The 20,022-nt window shown below is 48.7% G+C and overlaps 1 protein-coding gene across 5 annotated transcripts in view; it reads left to right on the top strand.

Moving 5' to 3' along the window:
* Positions 1-20,022, top strand: part of NTRK3 (neurotrophic receptor tyrosine kinase 3) — a 197,421-nt gene that overhangs the window by 151,166 nt on the left and 26,233 nt on the right. For all 5 annotated transcript variants that reach the window (XM_013181903.3, XM_013181905.3, XM_048071959.2 and 2 more), the window contains exons 13-15: positions 2,020-2,150; positions 6,124-6,296; positions 11,381-11,624. In XM_013181903.3, coding sequence (XP_013037357.1) covers positions 2,020-2,150; positions 6,124-6,296; positions 11,381-11,624 — 548 coding nt within the window. The remainder of the gene's footprint in view (positions 1-2,019; positions 2,151-6,123; positions 6,297-11,380; positions 11,625-20,022) is intronic.

The raw sequence follows: 20,022 nt of genomic DNA, 5'->3' as shown, positions 1-20,022 counted from the left end.
AGTCCACATGTGATTTGTTCTCTCTGGCTGTCATTGCGGATTTAAAACCAAAGTCATTTTGGATGTGCCTCCCATCCTCTGCGTTAATGTTGCTAATATTATTAATATTGGTTACTAACAGTTTTCAGTCTATTGAACGATTAATGAAAAGGTCGATGGGAATTCTCTACACAGGCATCGTTCATTACAAGGCCCATTGCTTATGCAATCTTGCTGCATCCGTCTTCCCAAACAAGCAAAAGAGCCAGAGACGGCAGCTCCTTAAACCCGCTTGTGGGCTCCTAATGAGAAATCTTAATTGTATGAAAGCTATTATGATGTTACTCTTCCAAGCCATTGGCTTTTTGATGCGTTGAGTTGTACCTAGGTTGCTGTGAGGCATTTGCTCTCTTGGGCCGGTATCAGTGCCTACTGAGTCAAGCCTGGGTGACAGGAGCTGGTGGCAGGTTGTGATTGCTTAGTGATGCCTCCCTGCAGCCAATTTAAAACCTGGTGCCGGTCACCTCCATCTCTTGTATATCCAGTGCCACAAGGGAAATGCGTCTGAGCTGAGGGGTGCATACTCATACAGCTCCTGCGGCACATGGAAGAGATGGAAAAGACTCAAAGGCAGTCCAGAGCAAAGATAAAGCCTCAGGGTGGGAATGGGAAGAGGGCATTATCCCATCTAATGCCTCTGTTTGAGGAGACCTCTAATGCAGCATTTTTTGCTCACCAAGAACCGGAGAAGAGTGCGTAGCTCTCACTGCCCTGTTGTGACCATCAAGCTGAAGCCGCAGGTGATCTGTGCTACAACACTCTTCAAAGGCAGGCAGTTAGCTCCAGCAAAGTGAAATTTAGAGGGATGAAGTTTTGAACATCATGCTTCCAGACAGTGCTGTGGTGGCTGTTCATCTCTATCTGCCTTCACAGTTCATTTCAGGATAAAAAAAAAAAAAATGCTTCTTCATATTTCCGGAGGAGTTATATGGCACTGTGATGCTAGAAAGGTGCTTGGAGCTTTGTCAGGAAGTAGCCGTGCCCTAGTGTCACCCCCAAATGAGAACATGGAGACCCCCAAACTCTCCCTGCAATCTGTGGCATTTAATCGTGACCCTGCATTTATGGAGATCTCACTGTAGTTGTTTTTCCTTGTACATGCCTAATACCTGGGCGGATCTAGCCTTATGAACGACCCCGGTAGCTGATGTGTGTCAGTTGGCACAGACCAATCTTTATAGGCTTCTGTATCCCCGTTAAATGAATAGCTATTGCTCTTTTGATTCTTCCTGGAACCTCAGTTGCTATTTTCTGTCAGTCCTCGCCATCCTAAATGTCAGTGGAAAGGATCATTGAAACTAATGGTTTGAGTTCATCTGTTCTGCCGGGGACTTTATACCACGGTGACCTGGTTTCTGAGGGAACGGTTGCGTAGGAGATGGCTGTGGGGTCAGGGTCTTGCTACAGGGCAGGGCTCGGTGCCCCCAACCAGCTCCTGCTAGTGCCCTAAGGTGCAGGGGGGGTCAGTGCTTCTCTCCCCCACGGGAACTCTTTGACTTGCCAAAATTCAGCCTAGGAAATCTGCTTGAGTTTGGGTTTAAACTGATCCCTGTTGAAATGTAAAATCCAACGGCTTCTGGGAACTCAACCTCCTAATCTCACCTGGCCTGGCATCAGAAGTATGCGACCTTTGCTACGCCTCACAGGAGATGAATTATTTCTGAAAAGATCTAGGTCTTTGTGGCAGATTTTACCCCAAAGGTTCCTCTCCCTGAGGACTGGCCTGCTACAAGCGTGCAGTGACGACGTGATAAACCTCAAGTACTTTCCTCGCAGATGTTTTGCATAAGACTAGCTCCATCCCAGAGATGGCTGCGTTCTGTGGGTGGGTAAAAAGATCCCTGTAGATATTTTTGCAAAGCAATTTCAGATCCTTTGCAGCTTGCTAGAAAATTGAATTAGTTGTTTTCCATTCCCTGAATTAACCCTGCTTCATTCTTCCCTCAACCCTCTCCCTCTTCCTTCCCCTCCCTCCAACAGATGTCCAGCATATTAAGAGGAGAGACATCGTTTTGAAGAGGGAGCTGGGAGAAGGTGCCTTTGGGAAGGTGTTCTTGGCCGAGTGTTACAACCTCAGCCCCACCAATGACAAAATGCTGGTGGCAGTGAAGGTAAATCCCGAGGCCAAATGGCAGAGAGTGCAGCAGGGGCTGGATGAGCCTGCGTGGGAAAGGGAGGCAGGGGAGGGCTGGGGGCCAGGGGCGGAGATTTATCTGATGCTGGAGGTTGTGGTAAATCCACTTAGTCACACAAAGTTTCAGTGTTTCTCTTCAAGATCGTCTGTTCTTGCCAATGCCAAAGCTCCTCTTCCTGCCGATGGGGCCAGGAGACACGGAGCTGGAGCTGGGCTGGGAGGTCTCAGCGCCGTGCAGCTGCAGCAGCGTGGTGTGGAGCCCACCTTCCCTCTGCGAGGGACTGGGAACCTTCTCTTCTGGGATTTTGTCTTTTTTGTCGAACATACAGAAGATACAGAGAGGCCTCAGCAAAAATAAGCACCTGAAGCTAAGCACGACCAACTGACTTGCTGGGATCTGTTTGCTGGGACAGCTTCGCTGCAAGATGAATTAACCAGCTCAGCTCAGGTCCTGCTTGCGTGGCCACAGATTGCTCCTCTCTTGGTGATTTTGAGCTGATACGAGTTCAGCATGGCTTGCTTTGTGCTCTTTACATCCTTGCGAGGGTCCTCACGTGAGCTGTGCCACACCAGCGTGGCCCTGGGCGCAGGGACCATGGCAGGAGTGTGCTCTGCTCTCAGGTGGCACCATGCAGCAGACACACAGAGTAATGTGTGTCCATGCTGGAGTGCTGGAGGCATCCGGTTACTTCAGGGTTGCTTTAATCATCAGCAGTTTGAGCCTTTTCACTTTTATTTATTTTTTTTAAGCTAATTTGTCCCCTCATGCTCCAGCCATGAACTGCAAGGTTGCACCTTCCACCTCAGAGACTGGTTAAGAGTAAGGTAATGCAGGTACCCACATGATTAATTACCTGATTATAGGGTCGGCACCTGCCTATCAGTGCCAGCCATCCCTTACGTGATCCTGTCTCTCGGGTCTCTGCCCAGTTTTGTTTGCATGTAGACAGAAACAACATCCGAACTTGTTTCTGCTAATTGCTATTACGAGCTTTCATCTCCAGAGTGCCTTTCATCCTACCAGGTCACACAGACCCGGAATCAGAGCGGGGCCCTGCAATCTGGCTTTTTCCCAGCTTAGGGGAGGGTGGGGGAGTGGAGTGGGGGGAATTCCTTCTAATTTGGACCACATTATCAGTCTTAGGAGAAAGAAGAAAGAAAAATAAAGGGGCTCTGTGTATAAAGTTGAGATTTGGCTGCATTTCCTGAAGATCTCATGTTCCCAATGGAGGCTGAGAGCTACCTCCATGGTCACTGCAGCTCTGGCAGCAGCAGGACGTGCTGCTTTTAGGGCAGCCGAGTCCACAGGCCCGAGTCTGGGGCTCCCTCCCAGGGCCAGGACACGGGCAAAGAAAGTGGCTGCATGCCTCACTGGGCTCAGCGGACTCAGATTTGCAGCGGATCTAAAGATCGCAGCCCTGCAAATAAGCAGAGTTTTGATGTGATGGCACGGACAAGCTTCCTGTTTTATTCAGCTTGCTTCTAAAAACATCTTAAGAAGTGCACAAAAAGTATAGTCAGCAAAGAGCGTGGGGGTTACAGAGTCAAGCACCAGGAATGCTGGCAGGGCTGATATTCAGGGCATGTTCTCCGAACACACGTATTTTCTTTTCTCTATGGGCTTCTCCTTTGTCATGCTCACTCCGTGTCTGAGAGCTCCCTAGATGAGTGCTCACTTTCGCAGCCTCCCAGACAAGTGCTGGGGTTGTATGATCCCCATTTTGCAGAGGGCAGGTGGAGACTTGGGGAAATTGAGCTGAAACGGTCGGCTTAGCCGGAGGACGGAGTTATTGACCTGCTTTTCCAGTGCTCCAGGCAGCAGGTACCAGACCGATGCTGAGCCCTGCTGCTGCAGCAAACACACGGCACTTGGGGAGACCTGGCCCTGATCCCACACGAGCAAGAAATTCCCAGGCAATGTCATCAGAGCTGACAATTGGTGGCAAGAGCTGCAACCTAGAGATAGTAAGTGAATTGCCTGATAATTTGTAGCAACCCTGCGAAGGAGGCACAAATTTCAATTCAACCCAAGCCTTCCTAGGAGAGATATTTCTGCCTCTGGTCCTGCTGAGACCTTCTCTCGTCTTCCTCCACTCCTCATCTTCTTTCCTGATTCCTCCACCTCCAGCTCCTTTTTGCTTCACGTCTAAATGCTTGACTGTGCAACCTTAGCTATGTTTTTTAATACCCTATTTTGTGTGATATTTACAAAGTCACAGTCCTAACACCTCGTGGAAATGGTAGCGTGTGAAGGAGAGGAAACCTGAACTCACTGCAACCTGAAATATTACATGCAACTACAGGAAAAAATGGAGAAAAGAGTGATGGGGGAGGAGGAATGTTTTCCTGGAGGAAAAAAAAAAAAGGTAGCATCAACATTATGAAGATATTAAATGACTAAAAGTAATTGGGTGCCTGAGATAAGGATGGATGCTTTGCCATCTGCGCATTGTAACTACCATCCATCTAAATATCTCTAGTCAAGCTATCCCAGAGGACACAGAATTAAAATAAAATTATGCCGTGTGTCTAGCAGGTTGGGGGCAGAAGAAGGAGACGAAGGAGTGTCCTGAGGCTTAGGTAAAAACCTCGCAGGAGAGCTGCTCAATGGGGAAAGGCAGCCGCAGTGCTTCGCTGCGGGTGGCACTGAGCCCTGCAGAGCCATAGACCAGCCCGAGGTGTGTTAGCAGCGTGCTTGGGCCCCTTCCTCTGGACACAGCTTTTAGATCCTCAGCACCCCTTTTTGCTCATAAATTAGAGCCAGCTGATGTCACCTCTCCTGTTGTCACAGGGAGATTCAAGGTGTGGGGAAAGGTGTGTGTGTGTAGGTAACAGGAGAGAGACCTTCTGGGCCCAGCTCCTGCAGGTGAAGCCGCACAGAGAGAGGAGTCAGATCGGATCTGGGAAAAACTGAAACAAGCTGCCTTAAGTCTTTTTTGACTCCCATCAGGCTGCACGGTTAAAGCCCAAACTGGTACTGAGCAGTGGAGGATGGAAATAATGTAACTGAGGTTCTTGGGCTCAAAACTACAACTGCTTCTTCATTTCCTTAAATCTTTGTGAAGGCTGCTGGTTTTCACGGCCGTCCCGTCTCGTCAAACATTCTGGACTTCAACTTTTTGCTAAGTGCTCGTGGCAGAGCCCTCCCTTGATATCCTGAGATGACAACAAGCTGCTTTCAAACCAGCTCTCCTATGCAACTGCCCAATAATGCATGGAAAAGCCAGCCCCCAAGCATCCTCCTCAATCACCAGCTGCACCCACAACAGCATCTTCAAAGCAGCCCTACAATGCTGGGCTGGAGCACGCAGCCCGGAGCCTGCAACCTACCCTGCAATGGCAATCTGGTGCACTCAAATGTGGAAGATGAGATATTCTCCATAAGGATACCTATTTCAGCATCGGTCTGCCAGGGGAGCTGTTATAAACAGCAGGGAATAAAAACATGATTTTAAAAATTATGAGAAAATACTTGACAGTGTCCTTCTTCAGAGGCGGTTTGAAAAATCCACACAATAACTGCACAGCCAGGCAAATCCATCTTCTGAATAAAGGTAGTATAGTCAGCTATTTCAAAATAAAAGACGGATAGCAAGGACTGGCTGGCTCAGGAATTTAATAATAATGAGATATGAAGCCATTCACCCCTAGGTCACCAGTACAAATCCTGCCCAAGCTGGGAATAATTGGAAGCTATTGGAAGCTATTACCCTCTGAGGCATGTTTGCTGCTTCCTGGGAAATGAGCTGGGGAACCCGCTGGGCTGGTAAATACATGAACAAAATGCTGAGGTGGTGCCACCAGCACCCACTGCCCACCCTCACAGTGCGTCTGGTGGTGGCAGCGGTTCCTATCCCCTTCCATCAGCCCCTCTGTGACTCCTCAACCACTTTGTTCTGGCTTTGCCCTGCCTGAGCCCACCCCGTGCGTGTCTGTGTCCCTTCTTTCAGGCGCTGAAAGACCCCACCTTGGCAGCCCGCAAGGATTTCCAGAGGGAGGCAGAGCTGCTCACCAACCTGCAGCACGAGCACATCGTCAAGTTTTACGGCGTGTGTGGTGACGGCGACCCGCTCATCATGGTCTTCGAGTACATGAAGCATGGGGACCTGAACAAGTTCCTGAGGTACGTGCGAAGCGGGGACAGGGGATGTGGTGCTCCAGAGACATCGCAGTCATCTGGGTGTTGGTGGGCTGGGTAATGTGAGCGGGTGGTTCAAAGGAGATGGGGGTCCTCACCGGATCTGGTGCTTTAATGGCCCTACCCCAGCATTTCCTCTTGGGCAGTCCCAGGGTTTGTCCTCCAGGTGAGCTATGGAAACCAGAAGGTTCTTCTCCCACCCCTGCAAGGCTGAAGGTGCAGGAAGTGGGGCTGCAGTCCCTCTCTGCCCTGTGAGTGTTGAAGGATGCAAACAATCCTGGCCTTCAGCAGCTCTGAGTCCTGTGCATCCATGCCCTACAGCTCCCGAGGCTGGGAGGTCACCAGCCATGACTCCCCATGTCACCCAGCTTCTACTTCAATAGCACCACAACTAAAATACTCTCTAGAGAAACTTTCTGGAGCCCTTGATCTGATTGCAGTCCCGGGCATTTACTGATTTATAGTTCTTATTTCTGTATGCAGAAAAACGATGAGAAATTTTGGAGGGGCCTCGGGCAGTGCCTGCACAGCCTGTCCCTGGTGCTTGTGCCCTAGATCTTATCAGACAGAATGTCCTAACCTGTGGCTCCGTGCTACCGGAGACGCTAGGCAAGGCCAGACCAAGTGCCGTAATTGCCTCCCTGTCTCTAGAGAGACACAAATTGCGAGATCCCCCCGCCCAAGCCATCATTCAGCCATCTCATCAGCACGAGGCAGATGGTTTGTGTGCCCTGAATCCACCAGTGGCGAGGAGCAGGGAGCAACAGTGGGGAAATGTTTGTGGTGCTGTTTTCCCCTGATACAGAAATTACGCTCTGCAACCTGCGTGCCAGTGGAGTGGTACTTACCTCTTGAAATAATTAGTAGTTTTATTTCCCAGTATTTAGAAAATTGGACCCTTGATATTTTCCCGCTTTGACTGTTAAGTGTGAGCATGATTGCAGTGGGAACAAGAAGCTTGAGCACCTCGGGTCTAGATCTGGGGCTGGGATACACTCTGAATTTATTTTTCCATCATCACAATCTGCTTCTGACCAAGGAAAACAAGGAAACAAATCATTTCCCGAGGTTTTCACTTCTAAGCAACCACCCGCAGCACAAGAACCATGGGGAAAGATGCCAAGTGCTTCTCCTTTCCCCTGACAAGCAGGGCCAAGCTGTCTGCAGATCCCTTGGAGCACCCACAGGGCAGTGGGGGGACACCCCTGCAGTGGTTTTCTGCCTCATTTTGGCATCGTAGTGGGTAGATCGAATACAAGTTTATAGCTCGCTCCCTGTCTCATGCCCTGGATAGTACAGACTGGTGATGGAGTGTTAAGGTCAGAGCCTCAGCCTCGTGACCGAGGGAAGCCACTCTACAGCAGAGCGTGAGAGGCCACGTTCCTCAAGCACTTCACTAGGAAGGAAGAAAATTGACCCATCTTTTTTCCTGGCAGAAGCAGCAGCCTTATTCTCCTTAGAGGAGGTAGATATTACAGCTGAGGCATAGCCTCTTTTGCTGCTCTAATTGACCTCCCGAAGAGACTAGCCCAAAACCGGCTCTCCTGCTGTCTCTGAGGGACAGCTCGTGCCTGCTGCCACTGCCTCACGTAACTGCTCCACACAACGACGTGCTCCTAAGGCTGGTGCTGCAGCCACGCACCGCCACACCTCCACATCCCAACCCTGCCATGGACATGTCCGGGGCCTGGCCCAGTACTGGGGAGGAAAGCTCTTCTCTTTTAGCATATATGAAGGAAAAAAGCTAAGCTTTCTGGATGTGCTGTTCCCTCAATTACAGCCTCCCATTGTCCAGCTGCCCTGAGCTGCCAGCTTCTCCTTCTCATGCAGCTATGGAGCAAGCAGCTACATGCTGCTGTGTGTGGTAGGCAGTGAAATCCCACTGTGTCCCAAAGAAAGCTGGCTTTGGGGACAGGGGAAGATGTATCCAGCAAACAGGAACTCAAAACACCAAAGGGGTTATATGGAAAGAAAGTCTTGGGCTTTGTTTGTCAGGTCAGCTACTTGCTCTGCTCACAGCAGCACTGGTGGGGAAACTCAGGGGGATGAGAGCTGCAAGGGGGGTCAGTTAGCATGGGTGATGCAGGAGTGCTGAGCACCCCTTGGCGAGTAGCAGGTTTTATTGTGGCATGATTCACCCAGCCCATAGCAGAGACGGCTGCCCCCAGGCACTGGAGCCAGGGGCACGGTGTGTCTGTAAGAGACACTCAGCTGAGCTGTTCCCAGTTTGCCTGCAGAAATTGGAAAAGCTATAAAATGGAAGAGGCTGACTTTAGACCCAGCTTTCCGAAGAAAAGCACAATAAACAAATAAATAAAGAAATGGATAGTGAAACAGGAACTTATTCCGAAAGATCCTGCCATGAAGAAATACAGACATCACTCTGCAGGCAGCACAGCATCCCTAGGGCTGGTGTACGTGGCCTGGGGGCTCCCAAGCACGCTCTGCTGGAGGGTCTGCAACATCTGCCTTCCCACCCTGCTCACCGAAAATCCCCATCACTTTCTCCTTTTCCTTCAGTCACTTTTTTTCTAGGTTTTGTTGTGTTTCTGGTTGTGGCAGCAGCAAATCTGATGTAGGGATATTTACATGTTGCCATTACAAGTCCTCTTCGCAATCTATCATAAGCTGTTGCCATTTGCTGTTACCTAAGATGGTAATTTTTGTTTGAAAAGTTGTGTAGTTTTGAGCTTTTTGTGTCAGTCCTTCCAGGGGAGCAGTCCCACAGTCAGACTGCCTTGGGACAGAAAGAGCCCTGGCAGCAGAGGGAGCACACAGAAAGAGGTGATTTTCCTCCCCACATTGACAAAAACCTCCATCACACCTTAAAAGGAAAACAAAACAAAACAAAACAACACAAAACAAAACAAAACACCACCATTCTTTGACAGGGATCCACCCAGCCTTATGCCCTTTACATAAAGCTGAATTAAACCCCTTGCTCCAAGAAGAGATGGGCAGATCTCTCTCATATTCTCTGCAGGCTTCTTGATGCAACTAAATGCACTAATATCCCTCCTGTTAATCTCATGAATGTCTTGATACTTTTTTCTTCTAGACTATACCCATGTGGGATGGAGAAAGGGAGGGAGGGAGGAATATGTATTTTGTAAGACATACCCAGCTATCTCCTTTTATAGTAGGGTGTACAAAGAGCCAGGGAAATAAAGGCATTGACTGACCATTTTTTGAAACATGACCTGTTCCCTTCAGATGCAGACTTCTTTGGGGACAATTAATGTATTTGAAAAAGGTAGCAGTAATAAGAGAGCAATATATCCTTCACTTCTCACCAAGGAATATTTACCCTCAATGACATCAGGTATCATTTGCAGCTAAATATGGTGTAACTGCAAGGCATAACTGATATAAACTGTCCAGCACAATTTTAGAAGCTATTTTTGTGCTGCTTTGCAGTTTTTAGTTAACCTGCTCAGTCCTGGCTCAGCTTCACCTGCTGGCAACATCTGTGGTCACCACCAGGTAATTTCCTGGGGTAAACTGTAGCCCAGGGTGGGCTGTTTAAAACCTTTGAGTAGTTATTTCTGCAGCTTCTCCTCGTGTTTAGCAGTCCTTCCAGTACTCTGCTGCTCTCACCATGCCCAAAAGCTTCCAAGGTTCCCCGGGCAGCCCCAGCCCTGCAGCCTGCGGTGCTGCTCCCCGCCTGCCCGTGCGACGCTCGCTGCAGCATCAACCACTTGTGGCTCCCCGAAACACTCCTGACCCCTCAGCACTCGTTTCTGGAGTTTGTCTCCTCTTCCAGCTGTCCTGCAACCAGGAGGGGACCTTTGGAGCTGTGTACCCGAGGGCAGGGCAGCGGGAGGTAGCTGAAGGCATTTGAACAACTGTTGGTTGAACCCTGAATGCCTGAATGTTAATTCCTTGGTGCACCATAAGCCCAACAGAGCAATTAAGAAACAGAGACAGAGGAGGGAAACAGTTTGGGTCTCGGGGGTTGTTCAGTCCTGTGTCAAGAAGGAGAGAAAGTTTTGCACCTGCACTTCAATTTGGTAGCTCTCTGTGGAGTTACTGCTGGTGGCAGGGGTGAAACTCCAAGAACCATTTCAAAGAGAACAGTGTGAAAGCCTCAGAGGAGATGCTGTGCTGTGTCTTAGTCACAAGGAGGAAGGTCACAGCAAAGTCTCTTCCTTTTCCCTGAATATGAGGGCTTTTGTTATTCCACCTTCACAGGGTCCACTGCAGGGTGAGCTCCACTGGGGAAGAGACATCACAGAGGGAGCAGGACAAGACAGGCTTGGTACACAGTGAGGGAGGGGATAAAAAAGGGGACAGGACAGGGGTGAGGCTGACCTTAAGTCCTGCATTTACAATGCACTTGTTTCAGCAAAATATTTCCTTTTGTTGCCCAGGATGTTCTCCGCTTCTGCTGACATCCAGGTCTAACCTCTGCACCTCTACCTGTGCCTTCGCAGTTTACAGCACCTGTGTTACCTCTGGGATAGCTTTAGGGTACAAAAGATAATTTCTAGGGATGAAGCTGCTGGTGTTCTCCCGAAAGCTTTCGTGTGATCTCTGTTTGTATTGGTATTGACTGGGGGGAGATTGTTTGGTGATGTGGTGTTTGGATGAAATAGAGGAGGCTGTTTGGGATTAATAAAGAGGGTAGGCAACAAGAATGGGATGGCTGTGGAAGAAAAGAGGGTTATGTCTGCACGTCTGAGAAGGTTTCAAAGGTGTAAGAATTAACTAGAGTGAACATGTAAATATCTGGAAGCCCATTAGTTTTGCCTAGGTCTTGCCAGAGAGGATGGCCATGGTGCCTCAAGGCAATGGTCCCTCTGTCCCAGGAGCCAGGGGCCATAACAGGTTGGAGAAGAGTAAGGATAGGAGAAGGATGTATGGCACCTCCTCACCCACCAAGTGTTCACCCAACCTCCTGTTCTCTTAAGCTTTCCTTTCTTCTTTCCACTGGAGCTGTGTGTGCATCCTCCCCCCGCTGAGCTGGGGGCTCGTCCCCACCCCAGCAGGACCAGCGACCGTGTGGGATCCCCATCTCCTGGTCACTTTTGAGACCCAACCCTGTGCTTTTTGCTTCTTCCTCCCTGTAGGGCACATGGCCCAGATGCTATGATCCTCGTGGACGGGCAGCCTCGACAAGCCAAAGGGGAGCTAGGGCTATCCCAGATGCTCCACATCGCTAGCCAGATCGCCTCTGGAATGGTGTACCTCGCCTCCCAGCACTTTGTCCACAGAGACCTGGCCACCAGGAACTGCTTGGTCGGAGCCAACCTGCTGGTGAAGATTGGAGACTTTGGGATGTCAAGAGATGTCTACAGCACTGATTACTACAGGGTAAGGCAGCTCCAGCGGCAGTGCGATGCTCAGAGAGAAGGGAGACTAGGAAATGTGACCGTAAATCAGTCTATGGAGCTCTCGGGCTCACACACTTGGTTATTCCCTCAGTGAAACACATACACAGGTGTCCATCAGGCACATCGGTGTGTGCCTTATCCCTGAACCACTGTTCTCACTCCTTCTGGGTCCCGGGCATGCTTGCAGTTCAGACATCCATGCAGATGCCTACACACAGAGCTCTGTGACACCCCAGCACACAGCCACAGCCTCTGGGATGCCTCTGAAGTCATCCTGATCTTCGTTCCTTCCTTCCTTCCTTCCTATTTTCTTCCTCATTTTTTTTCAAAGACATTGATAAATTAAAGGTAATCCAAAGAGGTGACAATGATGATTAAAAGACTACAGGCTGTGACCTCTTGTCTTAGATTAAAGAAACTTAATGCAGGGACCTAGAGAAAAGGCAACTGAAAGACTGACTGATAAGTGCATAAAATATGGAAGAGGAAATAATAGGCAATTTAAGCTCAACCTCAAAACACTTTTTCCAGCAGGGACATCATTTAGACAATGGAATAATTTGCCAGAGGTAGGTTGCTGAGGGCCTGTCATTAAAGAAGTTCAGGAAGCAGCTAGATAAAAATGCCCGGGCTTAGTGCAGAGGCTAATCCTGCACTAGTCTCTGGGGACTGACTCGATGAGTCAGGAATGCCTTTGCAGTCTTATCTCCTGTGATTTATGCTCGCTCTGTCCCCTTGCCTCGCACACTCCCTTTGTGCCCGGTGGCACTGCCCTATCTGCCCAGGATGGCGACGTCCCTAGGGAGAGAGTGACATTGTCACCCGTCCTCTGCTGGAGGAGAAACTGGGATGAGCAAAGTGTTGGAAGCACACTGGGGCAGGGGCTTGTGGCTGGGCCATCTGCCAGCAGAGAAGGGCTCTTCAAGCAAAAGAGCAGGGGTTTCTTGCCTGGTGCTTGGTGTAAGGCTGGTTTATTTCTGATTACAGCGTGGATGTCTGGATTTGAGGCTGATTTCCATCAACTGCCTTAAGAAAGGGTTGACCTGTGGGCTTGATCTGATTGGAAAGATTTTCTGTATTTGATAGGCAGTTGCCAAGTGGAGCTAGGGAGGAAGAAAAATGTGATCAAGTTTCTGCTGAGACTTATCACCTCTCCAAGGCCAGGACATTGCCTTATCACTAGGTTTAATTGCCAGCGAAGGAACCGATATTCCCCGTGCAGCACAAAAGCCCATGCTGGGAAGAGGTCTCAGTGGACTGCCGGGGCTGTGGTCCCATCACTGCAGAAACTTCAGGAAATAGCAAGTAGGGAAAAGCAGAGCCCAGGGGAGGAGGAGAAGCTGCTTGTGAGGTTATCCACACTTGGGTCCTCTCCTTCAGCCATGTGAAACCTACCCCAAGTGCAGGCAGTCATGCTGCTCGAGACAATCCCAGCAGAAGCTGTCCACCTGCAGCACCAAGAGCTTTCTGCAATGGGACAATTTGCTGCTATTGCCACAAAAAGGATGGGAGGGCCCCCAGAATGTGAGAACTGCAAAAAACTCCATTAGGCCAGCTCACCGTAGTGGGATTTTTTGTCTTCTCTGTGGTGGTGTCCTGTAGACCTCATCCTGTCTGTGCAAAACACTCTGCTGATGATTGCTCCATGCTCTTTTGTGCAATGTCATAAAGCTTTTCTTTTTTTCTAGCGGACTTTTCTGTGCTCACACAAATGCCATGCATGCCCAAAACTAGTTATCACCCATGTACCAGAGCAACAGCTGAGCTTCCGAGCAGCACAGCCTTGTGTTCTCAGGTGGTTTTCCTTTCTCTGCTTTCACTGACTTTTGGTACATTTAAAACTCACCAACTCTGTGCTCTGCATGCATGGAGACCTCTTCTCTGTTATTGTCCAAAGAGGGATTCCAGCAAATTCAGGTTTGATTACCCATATTTACTTTGGTATGAGCATTTATTTTCTCCTGTAAACATAGGTAAGAAAAACAATTTGGCTTCACAATCCTGCATTTCTGCTCTGTCTTCCTCACAATTTTAATTCCTAACACCCCTGGCGTGAAAGCTGGTTCTTCAAGGCTCCTGAGACAATCCTTTCAAGTACACAGACCCATCACAAAATCCACCAAGATACCCCAAGGGAGGGCTTTTGAATGGACAGAGAGAACACATGGCCTCAGGTGTGAGAACCAAACTGCTCCTGGGTCTTCCCCACAGAAGGTGGAGATGTGGCTGAAGAGATGAACTTTGAAACTCTTTTGTGCTCTCCCTGGTCCCATCCACATGTGGTAAAATTCCCAGGACTGATCCCCAGAGGTTGTGCACATCCCTTTACCACTGACACAGCCTGCTGCTCCCAGTGGCAGGGCCTGGAACAAAGCTCTGTTTCAGGTGATTTTTATAAAATACATCCCAATGTGCCCAGGCTGCAGGGTGGGTGGAACGCCACAATTTGTCATCTTCTGGGAACACCGTGAAGGACTCAATTTTGAGGCCGGTGCAAAGTGACAGGTCTGGAGCTCTCCGCAGGCGGGCTCGCTTCAGTCTGCTGGGTCCTGCCCAGCTGCTCCGGGCCCCACGAGCACAGAGATGTGGGCATGTGGATGCGTGAGTGTGTTCCAGGCTGCGGATTAACTTCTAGGCATTTCCTTTCTTTCCCATTTTTAATCTTTTAAAACAAAGAAAAAACACCATCTGGCTCCTGCATTTGTGGGATGCAGAAGTGCTTTACAAAGGTGAACTGCTTAATTTCCTGTTACACATTTGGATACAGAAAACAAACATTTGCGTAACAAAAGCAGCAGAGAGGCTTGTTTCCTCTCCTCTCTGTGCCTCTCGATCTGCCTGGAGACAGATGTGTCCTTTTCCTCGTGCCGCACAGAGAAATCCCATCAGCTGCTGCCTTTAAACCTCATTTCATCGAGACAGGCTGGAGAGAAGATGGTTGTGGAGGTGTAGGCAGGGGAGAGGTGAAATGGCATCTGATTAGAAAGCAGAGGAAGGTGGAAGTACTGGGGAGAAGTAGCCCAGCATCTGTGTGAAGAGAAAAGGCAGGGATGCTGAAGGAGCACTTCTGTGACATGTAGTGTAATGTGCCATGTAAGCTTTGGCTTTATGGGAACAGAGGGCAGAATATATCCATATTGGAGAGAAAAGGGTTGGGAGGAATTTTTTCCCTCGCTTTTCCTTCAAAACCATATGTGAGTAGGGGCTTTTTTAGGAAGGTCAGGCGTGTGGTGCCTGCCCAGAGCCACCCGCCGAGCTGTGCTCCAGCAATGTCCAGATCATTTCCCTTTCTTGCCCCAGAATGAGTAATACAATTCCAAAACAAAGTCATTTGGCAGCTGCCCAGGGAGAGGACAGTATTTCTTCATCTGTAGAAGAGAGCACAGTCTTAAATCCTAGTCAACAGTCCTCAATAACTTCCAAGGTAATGTGCTGACATGGGTGGGACATCGGCAGTGAAGACACAGGTTGAGTAGAAGAGGATTTATGCAGGCATTAAATTTCATTAAGACAACCCTCTGTCCGACTCTGCTATGTCCTGACCTTCTGGCAGCCTGTCCCAAATCCTGGGCTGGGCTTGAAACCCCCAGGGAATTTAGGGATCCTTTTCCAGAGATCTGTCCTGAGCATACTCCAAGCCACTGGTCATCATGTGGAGGACACCTGCTCATCAAAAAAAAAAAAAAAAAAAGGGCACATGCAGGATTTTTAAATGGCTCTGAAAATAAATTTGTATTTCTGGCAATGCAGAGCTAAACAGAATAATAAAAACCACCCCCCACTTCTGTGTCTTCACCACTCTGGAGCATTCTTTGGATTTGGGTGAGACAAGGGTTGCAGGAAGAGGCAATATCTTTTATTGGAACATCTGATATTGTTGGAGGGAAAAAAAAGAAAAGAATGAATTTTAGACACACAAGTCCTCTCCGAGCTCTTTTTTTTTTTTTTTTTTTTTCAGTGATATCAGTTGGTTTAATAAAAGATTAATATCTCTTCCTATGAACCTTGGCTCTCACATCCTTAGACCATCAGTGCCAAAACAACATTTCTGCTATGACTTTGGCCTTAGGTCAGTGTTCTTTAAAAAGTCTAGGATTCCTCTGGCAGATGCCTCCTCCTCTGAAGCGTGAAGGTTTACTCTCTAAACGTTTTCTTTCTTCTCTTTAAAATGGCTACATAAAAACCATATTCTTTATAATTTTCAGTGCCACTTGTCAGGCTGCCTTCTGATGACCATCTCCCATCTAGGCGGTCTCTTACTTTATTTCTCCTCCCTAGAGATCAAAATTGTTTTCTTTTTTCCTGGGCTACAGTCAGCTATTTTTCCAGCGAAGTCTCCATGCAAGTAATAGATCGCTGAGGTTTAGCAGCTGCCTGGGTCATGCTCCTTTGGAGGCTCATTCAGCGTGGCAGATAAGACTAATAGACAAGCCTTACACCGAAAGCAGATTTAGTCTGACCCACACTCTCCTAGACAGAGGGTCCCTCAATGATCACGGTGCTCTGTCCCCACCAGCTTTGAACCCACTGCAGAGGTTTAGCTCTGCCCACCAGCATTTTCTGTGCCTCTATGCCAGGGCTCCTCAGTGCCTGTGTGTGTGTCCCTCGGTCGTACAGCTGCTGCTTTCCTGTCCTCCCAAACCCTGTTGCTTTGCTGTCCATCTCACGCAGCGCGTTTACAGCATGGGGGATTGATCCTAATGAGGAAAATTACTGCCCAGCCCTGTTAGCAGCCAACCCTCTTCCCCTAAATGTGGACAGTGCAAACTCTCTGAAGCAAGCCCTGGGAAGGAGAGGCTGGCCCCATCACCTACAAAAGGGAATGCCAGCAGGAGAACGGGAACAAGCTCAGTCCCTGGCTGTGCTGACAGTGCTGTGGGGTCTTCTGTACATGGTACAGTACGTGTGCCACATTCAGCTTCCAGCAAAGGACAATTTCCAGCTGCTAAATGCTGTGCAGATGCTAAGCAGTAAACCATCACCTTTTGTCTGTTCTGCCTCTTCTCTCAGGTGGAAAATATAATGTGCTACTCTCTCTCCACCCTTTCTCCCAGGGTGTTGGGAAGGTTTCATACCTGTAATTATACAGTACACTAAGGAACGGACTTAGAAGTGAAAAGGCCTTTCGTTTTCTCATGTAACAGGTGGGATCCTGGAGAGCATGTCTTGCTTTGTCATGCCTAAACAGGGGCAGGGACTCCCAGAGTGACCTGGAGATGTCTTCTGGAGACCCCTGGTGCTGATACAGATGGGCCAACCAGGCAGAGACATGGTCTTGCTATGTGCAGAAGCCTTCATATGCTGTTGAAAACATTACATGCCATTTTCAACCTCTGTTTGCTCATGTGTCCCCTCACCCCAACCCCTGATTTGTTCTTTCTTTCCTTGTTTTCATGGCCGTCACCCTCTGTATGAGCCATGAGGTGTGGGTGGCTCACAGCACGGTGCCTCACAGCTGCCCCAGCTGGTGGTTTGGGGGCAAAAGAGCCAATTTCCCAAAAGTGGTGGTAGGGCTGGGAAGAGGGGAGGTGAGGGAATTGCTCCGCTGTGGGTACATGGGGTAAGTGTCTTTGTGCTCGTCCTGGTGTGCTCTGCGTGCAGGAAAAGTCGGTGTGATATTGGATGTGCTGCTCTCTGATATCTCTGTGGCTCCTATAAAACCCTCTGCAAATTGAATTCATGGCACAGCTCCTTATCTCCTGGAAGGAAGATGTAACAGCATCATCTTGTGTTTCAGACAGACATTTTTTCTCAAGTCTTGCTCATTTCTGCACTGAGGGAAAAAAAAAACAAATGTTGAAGAGTCTTTATTTTTCCCCCTTCTTCCTGTTTGAAGCATTAAGAGCCCTTCACACAAAGCAGCTCAAGTGCAGAGGAATTAATTGGGGAAATTAGGTTGTGTTGTATTTCTGGCATTTTCTCAGAAATGGTAATTGCCCTAATTCTCCACCCTGCCAAGCCCTCCGCTCGCACCTTGTCCCCCCTCCCTTTTCCTCACTGTCGACCTGTCTTTCTCTTGCTTGAGTTGCTGTTTTCATGCTGTTGCCATTTATTTCATTTCAGTAATGAGAGGGATGTGGCAGGTGAAGAGCTCTCGCAATCTAGTGACATCTTCTTTGAAGCCGAGACACAAAAGAGCAGTTTGTTTTGGGGAAATGAAAACTCCCTGCTACGGTACTTGACCTCCATGTTCACCGTTGCTCCTGCCTGGGATATGTTGCTGCCGCTGCACTGCAAGTCATTTGGCTCATATGTTTTATTTAATATTGTCTCTAACGCTGACCTTCACACTTAACCCCTCCACGTGCCCCCCCAAACCCTCGCACGCTCACCAAGAGCTAATCAAGCTTACGATCTTTAACTCAAAGCTCAGTCCAGTTCTCGGAGGTTTGAATTGAGGTGTGTGCTTTCTCCTAACCCCCAGATTGAACTCCAGAGTGCAGGGGAAGTTTAAAGCTTTGCAGTTTGGCTTCTTGATGGTTTGTAACACCTGGCCTCCCATTTGTTGGGGCCACAACAGTAGGCAATATGTCCTGATCTCAGGCAGCTGGTGATGTTCATGGCAGGTTGAGGTCAAATGAAGGTGCTATAGTGGGTGCTTGGACTCCTTGTCCCAGGAGATGGTATGTGCCAACAGTTAGGATGAGCTAAAAAAGTGGCTGAACAGAGTTGTGGAAGAAAAATAATTTATTAGAGGTAATCAAACACAGCAAACAGATCCAGAGAGGCAAAGGAAGCTACTTGTGAATGCCACCCATCCTTGAGCAGTCTTTTTTCTTGAGTAGCAGACCCACCCAAGAGTGAATATCCACCTGTTACAAGCTGCTTGCTTGTAATGTCCTCCATTGCTCCTGCGGTCCCTGCTCCGAACACCCCACTAGCCTAAAAACTGTGAGATGCATGGAAAAGAGCAGGGTGCTTAGCTTAAGCCAGAGACTTTCCCATGATGGAGATCCAGCCAGAACGTGCTCCTGTGTGCCGAAACAAGGAAAGGTTGTGTATGCAGCAGGCCGGAGGAGATCACAATTCCTGGGTGTTACCAAGGTGGCCTGATTAGAAGTGTAGCTAGAGCAGAAGAAAGTAGAGAACCATATGCCAGCAAGCTGCGTTATTCCACCCCCAGGTACACCAGAAACAATGTGTGTGTTTCTGAGCATACGAAAAAAATCACCCGTATTTTGGAAGAAGCATCGCCACTTAGGGGAGACCTGGATGTGCCAAACTCTCACCTTCTGTGGGTTGCTGGACCCATTTCCCCACTTGTCAGTGGCCTTCTCCTGCCTTCCCACCTGCAGCACCCTGCTCTCGGGTGTCCTTACCAGGGGGGCAGCCACGAGACCACCCATCAGCCGGGAAAGGTGGGGAGCAGCCCCAGCCCTGGGGGTGAGCAGTGAGAGAACCCGAGTCAGAGGTGTAATAGCCAGTTCAGGGGGACCATGGATAAAATGACTTGGGTTGCTTTTCTATTTATTCCCTTTTCCTGATGTGTTGTGTGACTTTGAGTGGTTTTTCAAGTGAGACTTGAAGGTTTTCCCCAGCGTGGCAGGCCTTACTTCCAGACAAACGGAATACCTCCCTAGAAAAAAACAAGAAGCAAATTTCTTCATCACAATCCTTAATTAAGATATTTACATGGAAAGAAAACATATTTTGTTTCCCTCCTGATTCCTGCATGGCCAGAACTCCCATGGGCTTTCCCTTCCTGATTTCCCCCCCTGTTTCATGGTCCTGCCTCTCTCACAGCCACAGAGAGCTCCTTCTCCACGCCAGCTGGATGGAGAAAGCCCCTGTTTGCAAGCAGCTGTCTTTAATAAACAGGCTGTTTAGGACTGGGCTGTCAAAGAGAGCATGTTCAATGTACAATCAAGGGGCAACGATGCACAAAATTGCACACACACACAAAATAGGAATCTTTTCTTGGTGCGTATTGAGCTTTGAACGCTTAAGTGATTCCACCTCTCTCTTCCCCTTCCAATTATGTGGGCAACACACGATAAGATTGCTAAAGGAATTAGTGAGTGAAATCTTTATACTGCCTAATCAATATCATTCTGCTCAGTACAAGGCATCTCGCCCCCCTCCCAGCCCCAGTTGTGTTTTCATTTACCCTCTGAAAACACAGGTTCACCTTCTTGTTCTTTGAGCTGCGGTGACCAAGAGGAAAAACAGCAGCACGTCTCTTGGAAGTGTTTGTAGTCACAGAGCTTTTTCCTTGCATTAAAAAAGAACAGACGTAATACAGGGATGATTATAAGCCTAGCCAAAACCATGTTTCAGTCTTTTAGAGAAGGACCTTTCCTCTGTTTCAGCTGTATGGCCTTACAGAAATGGCCAGCCACCTTGCAAGCAAAGACGCTGGCAGATAATTTTTCTGAGCA

The sequence above is a fragment of the Anser cygnoides genome, chromosome 11 (assembly GCF_040182565.1).
Source record: "Anser cygnoides isolate HZ-2024a breed goose chromosome 11, Taihu_goose_T2T_genome, whole genome shotgun sequence".
In the NCBI taxonomy this organism is placed as follows: domain Eukaryota; kingdom Metazoa; phylum Chordata; class Aves; order Anseriformes; family Anatidae; genus Anser; species Anser cygnoides.
This window is presented reverse-complemented; position numbering and strand designations above follow the sequence as displayed.